Consider the following 18,608-nt stretch of genomic DNA (forward strand, 5'->3'; position numbering starts at 1 on the left):
GCTCGCTAGCGGGCGTGATGACACATACACAAAAGAAGACTCAAGGGAGACAAACTAATGCAAGTGTTACGGGAGATAACCAGCCAACAATTATGGTGTTTCGTGAATTGCTGTGAAAGCTGTACAATCCCAATATGGACTTTTTAACTTTTCAATAAGCAGAACACTTATTAATTATGTACTTAAACGCATCATGCCTGGAAATCACGTTTTTAAGAAAACAAAAAAACAGACACACATCCGTTTTCTGGAGTAGCTATTGATTTACGAGTAATGCGAGACATAAGTAGTTGGATTTTCCAGCCTTTACTCCAAACTACTGTTTAAACTATCTAACTTAACCAACTGAAAATAGTATAAATTCTCGAGATTTTCCATACATCTGTAAACAATAGAATCTTCATTCTTTATCATAATTTCTTTTTTTATATGGGTTGAAAGCAAACAGTGACATTTCACAAACAGCATATACAAATATATATAAACACAAAAAGTATGTAAAAAAAAATCACTGAACAAAATAAAAAGCATTAAAACTTACAACACTAATTGCACTAAAAAAATTATAGAATAAAAAGTCGCTTTATTGAAGAATAATAGCATTAATGATGGTACTGAAGGAAATATTTTTTGACCACCAACCGTTTGTTGTTTAACAAAATCTTGTAACGTAACGTCCCCTGATCACGAGCATATTTCTTACACGCATCTCTTGAAAGAAACTGGTAGTGTAAACATTTGCTTGAAAGTATGCCAGTGTCACTCTACTGCTTCTTACAGGACTTACCAAGTGAGAGTTGTCTGCTCCTGTATCAATCGTTAACACACGTTCACCTAAGTAATCCTTAATGTCAAATCGCAAACAGTTCTTCTCATACTCATCATCTACTCAACATTAGATTGATTTTAGTGAGATTTTTTTATTTCAATGGATTTTTTAAAATTTTCGTTCCCCCCCCCCCCCCCCAAATACACTCGACCAAATAGAGGTCTGCACAAAAGACACTTGCTCAAATAGATGTTACCCCGAAGGCCGTAGAGCCGTAAATTATGCACATTTAAACAAATTTAAACAAAAACAACGCTTACGTTGAAAGAGATCGATAGAAAGTTACTATTTGACGTCACAAAACACATTAGGAACCTGCTACTAATAAACATTACATCTTAAACCAAAATAGCTTTCAATTAAAAAAAGCGTTAAAATAATAAATTACCAAATATAAACTTACTAAAATGACAAGAATGCGAAAAGTCCGAGAGGAAGTCTTCCACTTCACATCGACATCCGGGCAGTATGTGTGTAGATACACACTTTAACGGGAGCACAACTTACGTCACTTACGAAGCCTTAATGACGGACATAACTCATCATGGAGAAATCAGCGAACCAGAATACGAGTTGTTAAACCCACACACACGCCTCAATGTCGAATCAACCCAGATACAACTCGAACCTTATTGTGTGTGCGGGGTGTTCACACTTTACTACATTGTAGATTGACAGTAGTATGAAAACAATGTTTTATAAAAGCTATTAGATTCTTTGTAACACAGTATAATGTCTTATTCAGTGAGTGACAGTAATATTATTCTAATAGGTTATGATGTTCTTTTAACGCATTGTGATGTTGAGATTTGAGTGATGGCTTATTATGTGGTGCTACACATACAACGTTAGAAATTAACTGTTTTTATAATACAGAGTTTATTTGACAAAGTAAGTTTTGTTGGCTATGGATATGATATGTCCGGCTTTTTTGGACACAGATAATTTTTTTTAACAAAATTAATAAAGCAAAATACAAAAATTAAATATATATATATATATATATATATATATATATATATATATATATATATATATTTATATATAAGACAAACTATCCATTAGCATGCCAGCGCCCACCAATCACTACAAAACAAGTAAATCAACCCAGTGGATCAAACCAGTGGATCAACCCAGTGGATCAACCCAGTGGATCAACCCAGTGGATCAACCCAGTGGATCAACCCAGTGGATCAACCCAGTGGATCAACCCAGTGGATCAACCCAGTGGATCAACCCAGTGGATCAACCCAGTGGATCAACCCAGTGGATCAACCCAGTGGATCAACCCAGTGGATCAACCCAGTGGATCAACCCAGTGGATCAACCCAGTGGATCAACCCAGTGGATCAACCTCGTGGATCAACCCAGTGGATCAACCCAGTGGATCAACCCAGTGGATCAACCCTGAAAATCAACACAGTGGATCAACCCAGTGGATCAACCCAGTGGATCAACCCAAAGGAAATGGGAGATAACTGGGGAGCAGACAATAAGAAGATAGTTGGAGTTTTCGATTGGTCTACACGAGTTTAAACGTTGACAAAATGTGTCAAACTAATTTATTGTATCAAGAATCCGAAATTTGTTTGTTAGTTTGTGGAAAAAATGTTGGTAGATGTAGATTCATTTTCAGGTAAAAAAACCCAACAAAGATGACCTTTCACACCTGATGAACTTTCACACCACTATAAACCTGATGACCTTTCACGCCACTATAAACCTGATGACCTTTCACATCACTATAAACCTGATGAACTTTCACACCACTATAAACCTGATGAACTTTCACACCACTATAAACCTGATGACCTTTCACGCCACTATAAACCTGATGACCTTTCACACCACTATAAACCAGATGACCTTTCACGCCACTATAAACCAGATGACCTTTCACATCACTATAAACCTGATGACCTTTCACACCACTATAAACCAGATGACCTTTCACATCACTATAAACCTGATGACCTTTCACACCTGATGACCTTTCACGCCACTATAAATCTGATTACCTTTCACACCACTATAAACCTGATGACCTTTCACGCCACTATAAACCTGATGACCTTTCACACCACTATAAACCTGATGACCTTTTACACCACTATAAACCTGATGACCTTTCACGCCACTATAAACCTGATGACCTTTCACGCCACTATAAACCTGATGACCTTTCACACCACTTTAAACCTGATGACCGTTCACACCACTATAAACCTGATGACCTTTCACGCCACTATAAACCTGATGACCTTTCACGCCACTATAAACCTGATGACCTTTCACGCCACTATAAACCTGATGACCTTTCACGCCACTATAAACCTGATGACCTTTCACACCACTATAAACCTGATGACCTTTCACGCCACTATAAACCGTCAGAGGATGCTCTTGTGCTGTATGCTAAGGTTGCAGCAGATTCTCCAATGCCGAATGCTGATATTCATTTAGTTTCTCACGTGCTATCGTTACATTTGTTTAGATACTTGCTATAACTGGTCATCGATGGTTTATGATATGATATTTTTAATTTGGCTTCAATTTTGGTGAAATGATTACAATCATGTAATATGATGAAACTAATCTCTGTTGATTGCTTGAAAATCGTAAGGCAGTTGGTCGTCAGTAAAGTTTAAGAATTTACATTTGAGTCATAGAATTGGAAGCATTGCATCAGATCAGGCAGACTGTTATGTTTGTCGCCTATTGATTTCAAAATCTTGAATTATTATATGCAATAATTCAATTTGAAGTTAAAGATGTAGGTCTAAATATTGACAAACCAATGTTTCTTCTGCTAATACAGCTGTTTTTTTTTTTTTTTTTTGATCAGCTGTTGTGTTTTGACTTCTTGAAAATTTTCCTGCGCTTCTGCTTTGTGTTAAATGTCTTTGAATCTTTGTTCACGTAGGTCAGCCTTAGGGTCTAAGTTTTGTTTTATTTCCGCTTTTTCAACTAGAAAATAATAGGATTAAAAATTACATCGCAATAAAAGTTTCTTTTAAATATCTATTTATTTTCAATCAAAATAATCCATGTGTTTGTCTCTACAAATGATACTACGAGTATATTTTTTCCTTGCTTTTACCAACGTCTACCTACTTTAAAAAGATGAACGATGAGCCAATTAGTTAATCTACTATTAAGAATGAATGACAGTCATCTATGTTTTCACAGGCATACATTAATCTAATTAATGTTTGACTGTCAGACAAAATTTGGAGGAGTTTAAAACTACTAGCAGTATCAAGCAAGAGTAGTGGGATACAAAAAAACATACGCTGGTAAGTTCGTCTTGGAAAATTGTTTTTGACGATGAAGATGACGACGACAAGGGCGCAGATGATGGCTAAAACACCACACAACAAGCCAACCCACCAGAGGTTGTAGTCCACCACAGCGACAATAAAACCTTCCGCCACGCCATCTGGTGACCGGGGAGGGAGGGGAGGGGTGAGGGGGGAACTTATTACAATTGTACCACGTGTTTAAAAAAATAACTAAGAAATAATAAAAGAAACACACATTTAAACACTGAACTCAGGAACACTGAAAATCACGACGACAACCATTTTCTAATTAAAAAACACCACGACAACCAATCTTTTATTAAAATACAAGTAAAAACACCTGCTCTTTAGCTGAGGATGATGTTAATACACTTATACACTTTCAACCCGTGTAAGAGCTAAGTACCTTCTGTAGTTAGGGAGACACCATCATTTCGTTACCTGTTGTATGAAGTACTCACCTTCTAAAGTTAGAGAGAACGTGACGTCAACAGTCTGGTACCTGTTGTATGAAGTACTCACCTTCTAAAGTTAGAGAGAACGTGACGTCAACAGTCTGACACCTGTTGTATGAAGTGACGTCAACAGTCTGACACCTGTTGTATGAAGTGACGTCAACAGTCTGGTACCTGTTGTATGAAGTACTCACCTTCTAAAGTTAGAGAGAACGTGACGTCAACAGTCTGGTACCTGTTGTACAGACTCAACCTGTAGTGTCCAACAACGTCCATCAGCTGATCACGTGACACCAGGGACTTGTTGATAAACAAAGTACCCGTGGACGAGCCATAATCACTGGGGAAAGAAATGTATTTGAATGTTAAAAATTCAAATATGGCAATAATACGTGTTGATACATTGATGAAATAAACTGTAACAAAAGCAGGTATCGTAACCGAATTGTTGCTGGTGTGTATTTACGACCATATGTCGTATTCCTTTCTAGTCTGGCAGTATTAGGCCTTCAATGGCCAGCTTACTTTATTATTGATATTATGACAATGGCAGTAGCAACATAATTTTTGAAAATTTTGGTGTGAAAATTAATAAGTACCAAGAAAAAAAACATTCTGAATGTAAATCTGTTACAACGAACCACCTGTATCTAAAACAACTCACAAGAACAGATGTGTACATAGAACCACTCACTAGAACATATGTTGTGTACATAGAACCACTCACTAGAACATTTGTTGTGTACATAGAACCACTCACTAGAACAGATAAGTAATAGAACCACTCACTAGAACAGATGTTGTGTACATAGAACCACTCACTAGTACGGATGTTGTGTACATAGAACCACTCACTAGAACAGATGTTGTGTACATAGAACCACTCACTAGAACATATGTTGTGTACGTAGAACCCACTCACTAGAACGGATGTTGTGTACATAGAACCACTCACTAGAACATATGTTGTGTACATAGAACCACTCACTAGAACATTTGTTGTGTACATAGAACCACTCACTAGAACAGATAAGTAATAGAACCACTCACTAGAACAGATGTTGTGTACATAGAACCACTCACTAGAACTGATGTGCACATAGAACCACTCACTAGAACGGATGTTGTGTACATAGAACCACTCACTAGAACATATGTTGTGTACATAGAAGCACTCACTAGAACGGATGTTGTGTACATAGAAGCACTCACTAGAACGGATGTTGTGTACATAGAACCACTCACTAGAACATATGCTGTGTACATAGAACCACTCACTAAAATTCATGCTGTGTAAATTGAAGCACTCACTAGAACTGATGTTTTGTGTACATAGAACCACTCACTAGAACTGATGTGCACATAGAACCACTCACTAGAACAGATGTGTACATAGAACCACTCAATAGAACAGATGTTGTGTGTACATAGAACCACTCACTAGAACCTATGTGTACATAGAACCACTCACTAGAACATATGTGTACATAGAAGCACTCACTAGAACATATTTTGTGTACATAGAACCACTCACTAGAACATTTGTTGTGTACATAGAACCACTCACTAGAACGGATGCTGTGTAAATTGAAGCACTCACTAGAACTGATGTTTTGTGTACATAGAACCACTCACTAGAGCAGATGTGTACATAGAACCACTCACTAGAACATATTAAGTGTACATAGAACCACTCACTAGAACAGATGTTGTGTGTACATAGAACCACTCACTAGAACATATGTGTACATAGAAGCACTCACTAGAACATATTTTGTGTACATAGAACCACTCACTAGAACATATGTGTACATAGAAGCACTCACTAGAACATATTTTGTGTACATAGAACCACTCACTAGAACATTTGTTGTGTACATAGAAGCACTCACTAGAACGGATGCTGTGTAAATTGAAGCACTCACTAGAACTGATGTTTTGTGTACATAGAACCACTCACTAGAGCAGATGTGTACATAGAACCACTCACTAGAACATATTAAGTGTACATAGAACCACTCACTAGAACAGATGTTGTGTGTACATAGAACCACTCACTAGAACATATGTGTACATAGAAGCACTCACTAGAACGGATGTGTACATAGAACCACTCACTAGAACAGATGTGTACATAGAAGCACTCACTAGAACATATTTTGTGTACATAGAACCACTCACTAGAACATATTTTGTGTACATAGAAGCACTCACTAGAACGGATGTGTACATAGAACCACTCAATAGAACAGATGTGTACATAGAACCACTCACTAGAACAGATGTTGTGTGTACATAGAACCACTCACTAGAACAGATGTTGTGTGTACATAGAACCACTCACTAGAACATATTAAGTGTACATAGAACCACTCACTAGAACAGATGTTGTGTGTACATAGAACCACTCACTAGAACCTATGTGTACATAGAACCACTCACTAGAACATATGTGTACATAGAAGCACTCACTAGAACATATTTTGTGTACATAGAACCACTCACTAGAACGGATGTTGTGTACATAGAAGCACTCACTAGAACGGATGTTGTTCGAAGAGTCCAGTCACCTGACTGCCATTGAACCACTCACTAGAACAGATGTGTACATAGAAGCACTCACTAGAACGGATGTTGTTCGAAGAGTCCAGTCACCTGACTGCCATTGAACCACTCACTAGAACAGATGTGTACATAGAAGCACTCACTAGAACGGATGTTGTTCGAAGAGTCCAGTCACCTGACTGCCATTGAACCACTCACTAGAACAGATGTGTACATAGAAGCACTCACTAGAACGGATGTTGTTCGAAGAGTCCAGTCACCTGACTGCCATTGAACTGCCAGATCCTCGTCAAAGGGCAGCAGGGGTCAGAGGTTGCTATCACTGTAAGGTCAAGGTTGTTCGGTGCTTCCACAAGGTTGATAATCTCTGGAGGTCTGGTTTGTATTTTGATGGAATCTGTCGAGACACATTTCACAAAGTGGTTACAGAAGGTGTGACCTAAGGAGGTCTTCTTTTTTAAAGTTTAATTGTATTAATATTTTAAATGGTCTTGAGATATATGTTGTTTGAACTAAAAAATGTTTCCATCACACTCATGTGATAGTATTCACAATGGTCCGTAACATTGATGTCAACATCCCATAATTTTAGAGAAGTATATAAAGGGGAAACTTTCCTAGCACGAGGAGCCCACTAGACACCCATAGAGAGAGAGAGCAATGTCGCCATGTTGTAGGCCTACTTCCTAGATTAGGCAGCAATTATCTCTAAATTCCAGTGTATTTATTATTTTTCTGTGTCTTATTTTAATAACGTGTTGGTTGAGGTGATAACCTTATCCAGTGTTAGTAGGTTCAGTGTGTTATTCCTGAAATTGTAAGTTGGGTTTTTCATTATTGTATATTTTTGTGCATAGTATTTCATTATTTAGACTTGTTTGCTTTTTAGAAGTAAAACAGTTAAATGTATATGAATGTATGTTGCGAGTGTGTGTCTTAAAAAGGCGAAATAAAAATATAAAAAATATGGTGTGGGTGTGCGCATGCGCGAAAGGAAAGGAAGCGAGAGGTAGAGAGCGCGAGAAGAACTCGGCGATGTGTGGAAGTGAAGACGAAGCTCTTATGAACCAATAAAATTATGGAAATTACAGGAACAAGGGTTGATTTTTGTTTTTGAGTGTGTGCCATGAAATAGGTAGGAAAAAAGCCTGTGACAAGAAGGTTTTAGATATGTTAAATGTTTATTAGTTTCAGAAAGTCTTTGTATTCATATTTACCCTAGACATTAGATTTGAGTCTATGAAGAGTTTTTGTTTCTGGTAGTCTTTTATAGTTTCGTATAATTTGTCAGTCTAGAACCATTCCAAAAGAATTCGGGAGTTACGTAATATTTATCAAAGTTACGTAATAAAGTTACAAAGTATACATGTCAAAAATAGTCCATTTCATAGATAAGCTAGTTGAAGATAGCGAGTTAAAGTCTTTAAGTAGGCTTATGTAACCATCATGACTGTTGTGGTAGTCATAAAAGATGTAGGGCCACCTACCTATGACACTAATGTAGCCCCACCTACCTATGACCTTGATGTAGCCCCACCTACCTATGACCCTGATGTAGCCCCACCTACCTATGACCTTGATGTAGCCCCACCTACCTATGACCCTGATGTAGCCCCACCTACCTATGACCCTGATGTAGCCCCACCTACCTATGACCCTGATGTAGCCCCACCTACCTATGACCTTGATGTAGCCCCACCTACCTATGACCTTGATGTAGCCCCACCTACCTATGACCTTGATGTAGCCCCACCTACCTATGACCCTGATGTAGCCCCACCTACCTATGACCCTGATGTAGCCCCACCTACCTATGACCCTGATGTAGCCCCACCTACCTATGACCCTGATGTAGCCCCACCTACCTATGACCTTGATGTAGCCCCACCTACCTATGACCCTGATGTAGCCCCACCTACCTAAAACCCTGATGTAGCCCCACCTACCTATGACCCTGAGTTAGCCCCACCTACCTATGACCCTGAGTTAGCCCCACCTACCTATGACCCTGATGTAGCCCCATCTACCTATGACCCTGAGTTAACCCCACCCACCTATGACCCTGATGTAGCCCCACCTACCTATGACCCTGATGTAGCCCCACCTACCTATGACCCTGATGTAGCCGTCATAAAAGATGTAGCCCCCACCTACCTATGACCCTGATGTACCCCACCCACCTATGACCTGAGTTAGCCCCATCTACCTATGACCCTGATGTAGCCCCATCTACCTATGACCCTGAGTTAACCCCACCCACCTATGACCCTGATGTAGCCCCACCTACCTATGACCCTGAGTTAGCCCCACCTACCTATGACCCTGATGTAGCCCCATCTACCTATGACCCTGAGTTAACCCCACCCACCTATGACCCTGATGTAGCCCCACCTACCTATGACCCTGATGACCCTGATGTAGCCCCACCTACCTATGACCCTGATGTAGCCGTCATAAAAGATGTAGCCCCACCTACCTATGACCCGGATGTAGCCGTCATAAAAGATGTAGCCCCACCTACCTATGACCCTGATGTAGCCCCACCTACCTATGACCCTGCTGTAGCCCCCACCTACCTATGACCCTGATGTAGCCCCACCCACCTATGACCCTAATGTAGCCCCACCTACCTATGACCCTGATGACCCTGATGTAGCCCCACCTACCTATGACCCTGATGTAGCCCCACCTACCTATGACCCTGATGTAGCCGTCATAAAAGATGTAGCCCCACCTACCTATGACCCGGATGTAGCCGTCATAAAAGATGTAGCCCCACCTACCTATGACCCTGATGTAGCCCCACCTACCTATGACCCTGCTGTAGCCCCCACCTACCTATGACCCTGATGTAGCCCCACCCACCTATGACCCTAATGTAGCCCCACCTACCTATGACCCTGATGACCCTGATGTAGCCCCACCTACCTATGACCCTGATGTAGCCCCACCTACCTATGACCCTGATGTAGCCGTCATAAAAGATGTAGCCCCACCTACCTATGACCCGGATGTAGCCGTCATAAAAGATGTAGCCCCACCTACCTATGACCCTGATGTAGCCCCACCTACCTATGACCCTGCTGTAGCCCCCACCTACCTATGACCCTGATGTAGCCCCACCCACCTATGACCCTGATGTAGCCCCACCCACCTATGACCCTGATGTAGCCCCACCTACCTATGACCCTGATGTTACCCCACCTACCTATGACCCTGATGTAGCCGTCATAAAAGATGTAGCCCCACCTACCTATGACCCGGATGTAGCCGTCATAAAAGATGTAGCCCCACCTACCTATGACCCTGCTGTAGCCCCCACCTACCTATGACCCTGATGTAGCCCCACCCACCTATGACCCTGATGTAGCCGTCATAAAAGATGTAGCCCCACCTACCTATGACCCTGCTGTAGCCCCCACCCACCTATGACCCTGATATAGCCCCACCTACCTATGACCCTGATGTAGCCCCACCTACCTATGACCCTGATGTAGCCCCACCCACCTATGACCCTGATGTAGCCCCACCCACCTATGACCCTGATGTAGCCCCACCTACCTATGACCCTGATGACCCTGATGTAGCCCCACCTACCTATGACCCTGATGTAGCCCCACCCACCTATGACCCTGATGTAGCCCCCACCTACCTATGACCCTGATGTAGCCCCACCTACCTATGACCTGACGTAGCCCCACCTACCTATGACCCTGATGTAGCCCCACCTACCTATGACTCTGATGTAGCCCCACCCACCTATGACCCTGATGTAGCCCCACCTACCTATGACCCTGATGTAGCCGTCGTAAAAGATGTAGCCCTCGCTGTTTGAGATATTACACTGGTAGCAGGCCGTATCGACGCTCTTGTTCAGGTTTTTTATGCTCAGCCTCGTCCTGTCCTCGTTAAACCTGTACCGGTACACATCAGGGAAGTTCTCTGGTACAGACAAACAAACAAATAAACAAACAAACAAACAAACAAACAAACAAACAAACAAACAGGAAGTCGTGTATTCATTCACAGATATAGAAAACTATTACTAAACTCTGTACACGCCAGAGATGTTCTCTGGTGACATACAGAAAAACTTTCACGAAAACACTGGCATAAAAAAAATGTGCAACAATTTCTCAAGTATTTTACTAATATATCAGAGAATGTACTGCCTTTTAATTTGATGTTTACAACACTATTTAAATTAGCTTTATTGGCACCCCTATTCGATTATTTATTTAGGAACAATAAATCATGCATGTTGTTTGAAGGTCTGCCTATTTATCACACTGAAGCTTATATTGTGTTCTTCCTACTCAACAGTGTAAGTCACTGCAGAAAAATCACAACTGGAGATATGTTGTTGTTTTTTATATAGATCCACTAGTCTATCAAGGATATTGAATTTATGGCCCCCTACTACATTGTCTGATGGGTACCTAACTCACGTTAGGGAAAGTAAAGGCGGCTGGGAATAATGCTGACCACACTATCTCTTCATATGCCGCGGTCACAGAAACAAGTGAACTCTACTTCACTTGACGTATAGACCGTCAGGTTTGAAAAGGGAACTTTACTTACTTTAAATGGTCTGTCCCACCACCCTCCCCTGCATTGTTGGATCTAGCGGTATAGTTGTTCCGCCCTTGTAGCTAAACCTTATCCTCCCACAAAAACCAGCCTCTCCCCCCACAAAAACCAGCCCCCCCCCCCCCCCACAAAAACCCCAGCCAACCTCCCCCCCCCACACACACCTACCTACCTACCTACCTTCTATAAACAACTCGCCGTTCCTATACCAGACTGGGTTGTCTAGTTTTTCCTGGATTGCCGCCCTTGCTGTACAGTTTAATGTGACGTCGTGTTCTGTAGGGTAAGTAAGGGGCCCAAAAGAACTCTCTCTCATGGGTGCAGCTATTTAAAAGAGTTACGTGCGATACATTGTATAAGTACTGACCCTCTATTAGTTGTGTCATACTGACCATATGTCTATCCAAAAACAAGACCACGTATGTATATCTCTGTCATTCAAGGTACTGAATTTATTTTAAATAGTCGTTTACCGTAATTTACTTTTCACGCTTTAGATTAACAAACTGAATTCAAGCCTTGTTTTTAGTTTTACTTGTAGTCAGTAGAGCTCTATTTGAGTCATTGGTCAATGAAAAATTCTTATGAAGCAATTGACAGCACTAAATTTAATTTGAACGGGGCATGTATAAGTTTTTCTATGAAACCGCGAATTTCGGAAAGGTTTTAATTTTTCAAAATCGAAATTGCTTTTGACGCAGTATGATAATACTCTTCTCGCAAACAAGTTCGGTGCAGTAAACAGCACACAGTTGTTAGACATGATCGTTGAGGCGGATCTTACAATCAGATTTTCTTCCAGGCATCTCTCATCTACCGCCACCCCTTTCCCCCCTCCCCCCCCCCCCCCGCGAACGAAATGGAATTTTATATAGAAAACATATATGTCCGCCCCCTTCCCGGAAAATGTTGTCCGCCCCCCCCCCCCCCCTCAAATATCAAGTCCCCCCCCCCCCCAGGAGAAAAAAGTCTGGAAGAAACAATGCTTAAAATCAACCCCACCCCTAACACCACACTAAGAACGCCAATGGCCTTTGATACGTACACGTGACATTGAAGTAGATCTCAGTCTGCGCATAACCCATAGAATTGGTGCCTGTACACATGAAGTACCCCTCGTCTTCCTGCCTCACTTCCGTGATAACCAACTTCCGGTTAAAGTCCTGCAGCTGGAATCGCTGGTTGCCATGGATACCGTTGTTTTTGTTGTCTGTCCACGTCACCTTGGGGACAGGCCTGTACGCGATCAGAATATTACAAAACGTGAGAGATTTCGAGCCAAGTTCAAACACCGTATAAAGTTGTATAACCGCACCAAAGACCACTAGCCTCTGTACCGTCTCAAGAGAACGGCTCGCCCTCACAACGTACAAGCTGATGCTACATCATACAGATGTTACCTGATATCAAAGTTTTCGTATCAGGTAAGTGAATTAACTGGACACCTTTATTAAACTTAAAAACTGACAATTGTGTTTTTCTTAGATAATTAGTAAGCTCTCCGTGTCTAATTGTCCACCCATTCATTCTAACTAGCAGAACATTTTTTCTTTATTCACATCTGTAACGGTAGTCTAATTTCTTCTACATGAAAAATGATTCCATTACCGTCCAGAGAAGAAACACTCAAGCGTGACACGATCTCCAAGATGACCTTTGACATTGGTGCTGCTGTGTATCAATCTGGGCAGAGAATCGCCTGAAAAAAACAACGGGCTGTGAAAGACCAACTGGTTCTATGGTGTTAGGGAGAAGCTGCACTTCTATTGTCATCAGCTGGGGAGCTGGAGGTTCACTACCATTGGAGGAGGTGATGGTGCGAGGGACCATATAAAACAAGGATCTATAACATATTCTAATGCCATTTCACGACAAAACACAGAATCAGTAGTGTAGCCCCTTTTATGAAAAAAACACTTCTGTCACGATATCACACAGCTCTGTCCCTACAATACACTGATCTACCATACCGTCGCTGACCCACCTGTATTCGCGACCTTGACCCACTTGTATTCACGACCTTGACCCACCTGTATTCACGGCCTTGACCCACCTGTATTCGCGACCTTGACCGTGATGCTGTAGGAGCTGTACATGTAAATGGTGGAGCTCGAGGAACCGTTTGGCGCCAGCCCACATCTTATCTGTCTGCTGCTCGTGTCGCCATCTTGTCTTTCAACGTAGGCAAAGTGCAGTGTGCCTATATATAGGTTTGATAAAATATTTTACTATTGGAGGGGGAAAATGAACTCTAATTAATCTACTTGGTTTGTAACATGTTAAAGTTTAAGTGATTTTTGAGAAATTAGTTAACAATGAGAATATTTTCTGTTGTTCATTCTTTGTAGCTTGCAGCTGATTGGTTAAGTCATGATTTGTGACTTGAGTGGGTTACTTATATTAATTCATGATTTACTCACCTGTATGATTCACTCAACTTGATGATTCACTCAACTTTATGATTTACTCACCTTTATGATTCACTCAACTTTATGATTTACACCGTTATGATTGACTCACCTGTATGATTTACTCACCTGTATGATTTATTCACCTTTATGATTTACACCTGTATGATTCACTCAACTTGATGATTCACTCAACTTTACGATTTACTCACCTGTATGATTTACTCACCTGTATGATTTACTCAACTTTATGATTTACTCAACTTTATGATTTACTCAACTTCATGATTCACTCAACTTTATGATTCACTCAACTTTAAGATTGACTCACCTTTATAATTTACTCACCTGTATGATTTACTCAACTTTATGATTCACTCAACTTTATGATTCACTCAACTTTATGATTCACTCAACTTTATGATTCACTCAACTTTGTGATTCACTCAACTTTATGATTCACTCAACTTTATGATTCACTCAGCTTTATGATTCACTCAACTTTATGATTCACTCACCTTTATGATTCACTCAACTTTATGATTCACTCAACTTTAAGATTGACTCACCTTTATGATTTACTCACCTGTATGATTCACTCAGCTTTATGATTCACTCAACTTTATGATTCACTCACCTGTATGATTCACTCACCGTTTAAGTCCGTGCCAACACGTTCGCCCATGACCAGCTCTGATGAGCCCGTGTACCTGTACCACCTCCTGATGTACTCTGGCACCGTCTGTGGCGTCTGCCCACACGTTACGGACAACGGCTGACCTTCCTCGGCCTCTATAGGGATCGATTCCACCTCAGACTCTGTGGGGGGGGGGGTGGAAAAACTTTGAACGTACGGTTTGTTCTCCACTGACTCACAAGCTACCCACAGCTAACCTGATAACCTTGTCTAAACAGTTAACTTTAGATAGCAGTTGAATATATTACACGAGCAACAGCAGTCGTATTAATCAAAACATTACTTTCCACGAATGAAGTTTGATGAAGAACTGTAGATTTTACATAGGCTCATTAATATACAAGTTTAATTTAATTTGTTAAATTTTATGGGTTAAAAAGTACCTATAAAATATATTTTAATAAAAAGCGTTTATACTATATTGATCGAAAAAAAATTTAAACAAAAATATTCACCTTCCGAGTTAGGAAACTTAACAGCCTCCTTCTCAACCAAAACTTGAAACTTGACCGAGACTGATGTTCCGAATTTATTCCCAGCTCGGCATTGGTATACACCGTCGTACTGTTGTGTAAAGTTTCGCATCACAAGTGTTCCATTTGTTAAAACATGAAGCGATGGGTTCGTGTTATCAACTTGTAGGCCATTGATGTACCAGCTGTAGCTGTAATACAAAGGTAAATGTCTAAAGGATTTTTTTTTGTTTACGAACATCGATGGTCGGCGGGTCGAGTGTTAGAGCACTCGGTGGCTAAGCCAGATGTCTCGAGTTTGATTCCTGCAGTGAGTCTTAGGAGTCCACCTGCCTCAGATGGACAATAGAGTGAACTACTCACACGGGTGCGGAACTGATATGTACATGGTTGAGTGACTACTCATACAGGTGGAACTGTTATGTACATGGTTGAGTGACTACTTACACAAGAATGGAACTGTTATGTACATGGTTGAGTGAATTACTCACACAGGTGTGAAACTGTTATGTACATGGTTGAGTGACTACATGATTGTGTGACTACTCATACATGTACATGGTTGAGTGAGTACTCACATAGGTGTAGGTCTGCCGTTTGCCTGACAGTGCAGTCCGTACATGCTGATCTGAGACAGCCTGATGATGACCCTCGCCTGACTGGTGGGACAGGTGATGTAGGGTGGGGTCAGTTCTGAAAGAAACAAAACTATCATATAGCTCAGTTCACAAAATATGATTTACATTAGTAGAACATGCGTCGTTAGGACACAAGTAAGAAGGACAAGCATCCTTATGTAATCTTCAGATGGGGGTAACATATGCGACATATGCCCGGAATGACGGCCATTGTGGCGTGGGTCGTACATCTGTATCATATATATGTTGTATGTGGCACAGTGTTTGAGGGTATCAGATAAATCGTGTTATGTGATTGTCAACGAACTTTGTGATGTGGCTATACAGTTAACTAGTGTTGCCTGTATGCCGTCTTGTGTAGGCCAAGCATGAAAAGGGACATGATCCAGTCCATTGTATACAGGCCTCGTTAATTATATCCCCTAGTTTGTGTGCTGCCCCTTTTGTGAAGCTGTCTTCTGGTTCAATGCGTTGCAAACTTTGGCGGGGGGGGGGGGGGGGCTATCAGCCAATTACTTTCTGGAAAGTAATTGGCTGATAAACCACCACCCCAAACTCAACCTCCACGAGATAGAATGTACCTCTTCCCCTTTCTTCGGAAATCTTAGACGGCTCCCCCTCCTACATGAAAATTTCAAATCCACCCAAACCTCACCCCCCACCCCCCAACCTTCACGTAGGAAAATGTCTGAAGGAAATACTGCTTTCCGCCAAAGCTGTTCTCTGTTGCTATAGTTTGCCTATTGTTATTACTCGCCTATTGTTATCTGTTGCTGTTGTTATAGTTTGTCTATTGTTATCTGTTGTCTGTTGTTATAGTTTGTCTATTGTTATCTGTCGTCTGTTGTTATAGTTTGTCTATTGTTATCTGTTGTCTGTTGTTATAGTTTGTGTATTGTTGTCTGTTGCCTGTTGTTATAGTTTGTGTATTGTTATCTGTTGTCTGTTGTTATAGTTTGCCTATTGTCTGTGTTTGACAGTCGTGTTATGTTTTGTCCCAGGATGTCTTACAGGTGTTTTACAATTTGATTCTTGTCTTGTTTTTTTATCTGTCGTCTGCTAAGCGTCCTTTGATGTGCTAACCTGTTCTGAATGCTGCTCTGTTCTGTCTTTACACTGTCTGTAACTTAACTGCCTTTGATGTAGTTTAGTTGCTACACCCATGTGGAGATAGACATTATGGTAATTGTAGGAAATAGGGGTGTGGTTGTGTGACATTGTAATAGGTGTGTTTTAGCTTTTGTGTGAGGGCGTTTTAACTTTTGTGTGGGTGTGTTTTAACTTTTGTGAGAGGGTGTTTTAACTTTTTTGTGGGTGTGGTTTAACATTTTTGTGGGTGTGGTTTAACATTTTTGTAGGTGTGGTTTAACATTTTTGTGGGTGTGCTTTGACATTTTTGTGGGTGTGGTTTAACATTTTTGTGGGTGTGGTTTAACATTTTGTGGGTGTGGTTTAACATTTTTGTGGGTGTGGTTTAACATTTTTGTGGGTGTGGTTTAACATTTTTGTGGGTGTGCTTTAACATTTTTGTGGGTGTGGTTTAACATTTTTGTGGGTGTGGTTTAACATTTTTGTGGGTGTGCTTTAACATTTTTGTGGGTGTGCTTTAACATTTTTGTGGGTGTGCTTTAACATTTTTGTGGGTGTGGTTTAATATTTTTGTGGGTGTGCTTTAACATTTTTGTGGGTGTCGTTTAACATTTTTGTGGGTGTGGTTTAACATTTTTGTGGGTGTGGTTTAACATTTTTGTGGGTGTGGTTTAACATTTTTGTGGGTGTGCTTTAACATTTTTGTTATGAAGTTTAAAACTGTGGGGTGGTAGATCGCTTAAAATAGCTTGACGTCATTTATTGACAGCTCATAACTTTTTATTTTCCGAACATAGGATCACAACCTAGTCTAAACCCAGCTCTACACTAGCCTGTATTTTATAGAGAACATGGCGAGTAATCTCAATTTTAAATAAATCCTTATAGGTTGAAAAAAAAATCGGCTTAAAGCGGTTGTATTTCTTTAAAGATAAATACAACACTACTTTAGAATACCTTTCAACAGTGACATTAACGCGGCAACTTCGAGGCCATTTGATCGTCTGTTCTTCTTTTCTTTTGTCCCATGTTTTATTTTTTTTTTCACCTATCACAGCAGACCGTGTTAGGTTTATTTCTTTCCCTTAATCAAAACACAAGCCCAAAACACAAGCCCAAAACACAAGCCCAAAACACAAGCCCAAAACACAAGCCCAAAACACAAGCCCAAAACACAAGCCCATAACACAAGCCCAAAACACAAGCCCAAAACACAAGCCCAAAACACAAGCCCATTTCTGGCTCCAAAATTATGTGAACACACCGTGTAGTACATGGTTTATACATTTGTGTAATTTTATATAACAAAATATCCCGTATGTCTTAGGTGTTTAGACGATACGACTGCGTACGTAATTTTGGTTATATGTGTACATGTATGTTGTATTGTTGACACTGACGGTGTACATTATGGTGGGTGGGTGAAACAGGTGTACCACGCTTGCACCTGAGAAATATGACACTGTTTTGATTGACTAGGTCTCATCTCTTATTATATTTACTTCAGACACCTCCTCAGTTTAGAAAAATATTTTTTTTACCCCGTCAGGATTACAAAGGGT

The 18,608-nt window shown here is 40.6% G+C and overlaps 1 protein-coding gene across 1 annotated transcript in view; it reads right to left on the reverse strand.

Moving 5' to 3' along the window:
- Positions 1 to 3,662: 3,662 nt before the first annotated feature.
- The window catches only part of LOC131954963 (neuroglian-like), a 16,275-nt gene continuing 1,329 nt past the window's right edge, over positions 3,663 to 18,608 (reverse strand). The window contains exons 3-14 of the mRNA XM_059318819.1: positions 15,898 to 16,012; positions 15,302 to 15,510; positions 14,804 to 14,968; positions 13,795 to 13,941; positions 13,350 to 13,440; positions 12,787 to 12,977; positions 11,922 to 12,065; positions 10,938 to 11,093; positions 7,380 to 7,548; positions 4,781 to 4,926; positions 4,122 to 4,268; positions 3,663 to 3,796 (exon numbers count right to left, since the gene is read on the reverse strand). Of these exons, the coding sequence (XP_059174802.1) occupies positions 3,723 to 3,796; positions 4,122 to 4,268; positions 4,781 to 4,926; positions 7,380 to 7,548; positions 10,938 to 11,093; positions 11,922 to 12,065; positions 12,787 to 12,977; positions 13,350 to 13,440; positions 13,795 to 13,941; positions 14,804 to 14,968; positions 15,302 to 15,510; positions 15,898 to 16,012 (1,754 nt within the window). The 3' untranslated portion in view covers positions 3,663 to 3,722. The remainder of the gene's footprint in view (positions 3,797 to 4,121; positions 4,269 to 4,780; positions 4,927 to 7,379; positions 7,549 to 10,937; positions 11,094 to 11,921; positions 12,066 to 12,786; positions 12,978 to 13,349; positions 13,441 to 13,794; positions 13,942 to 14,803; positions 14,969 to 15,301; positions 15,511 to 15,897; positions 16,013 to 18,608) is intronic.

Source organism: Physella acuta, unplaced genomic scaffold (assembly GCF_028476545.2).
Source record: "Physella acuta isolate Inbredline_101_S28 unplaced genomic scaffold, ASM2847654v3 ptg001044l, whole genome shotgun sequence".
NCBI lineage: Eukaryota > Metazoa > Mollusca > Gastropoda > Physidae > Physella > Physella acuta.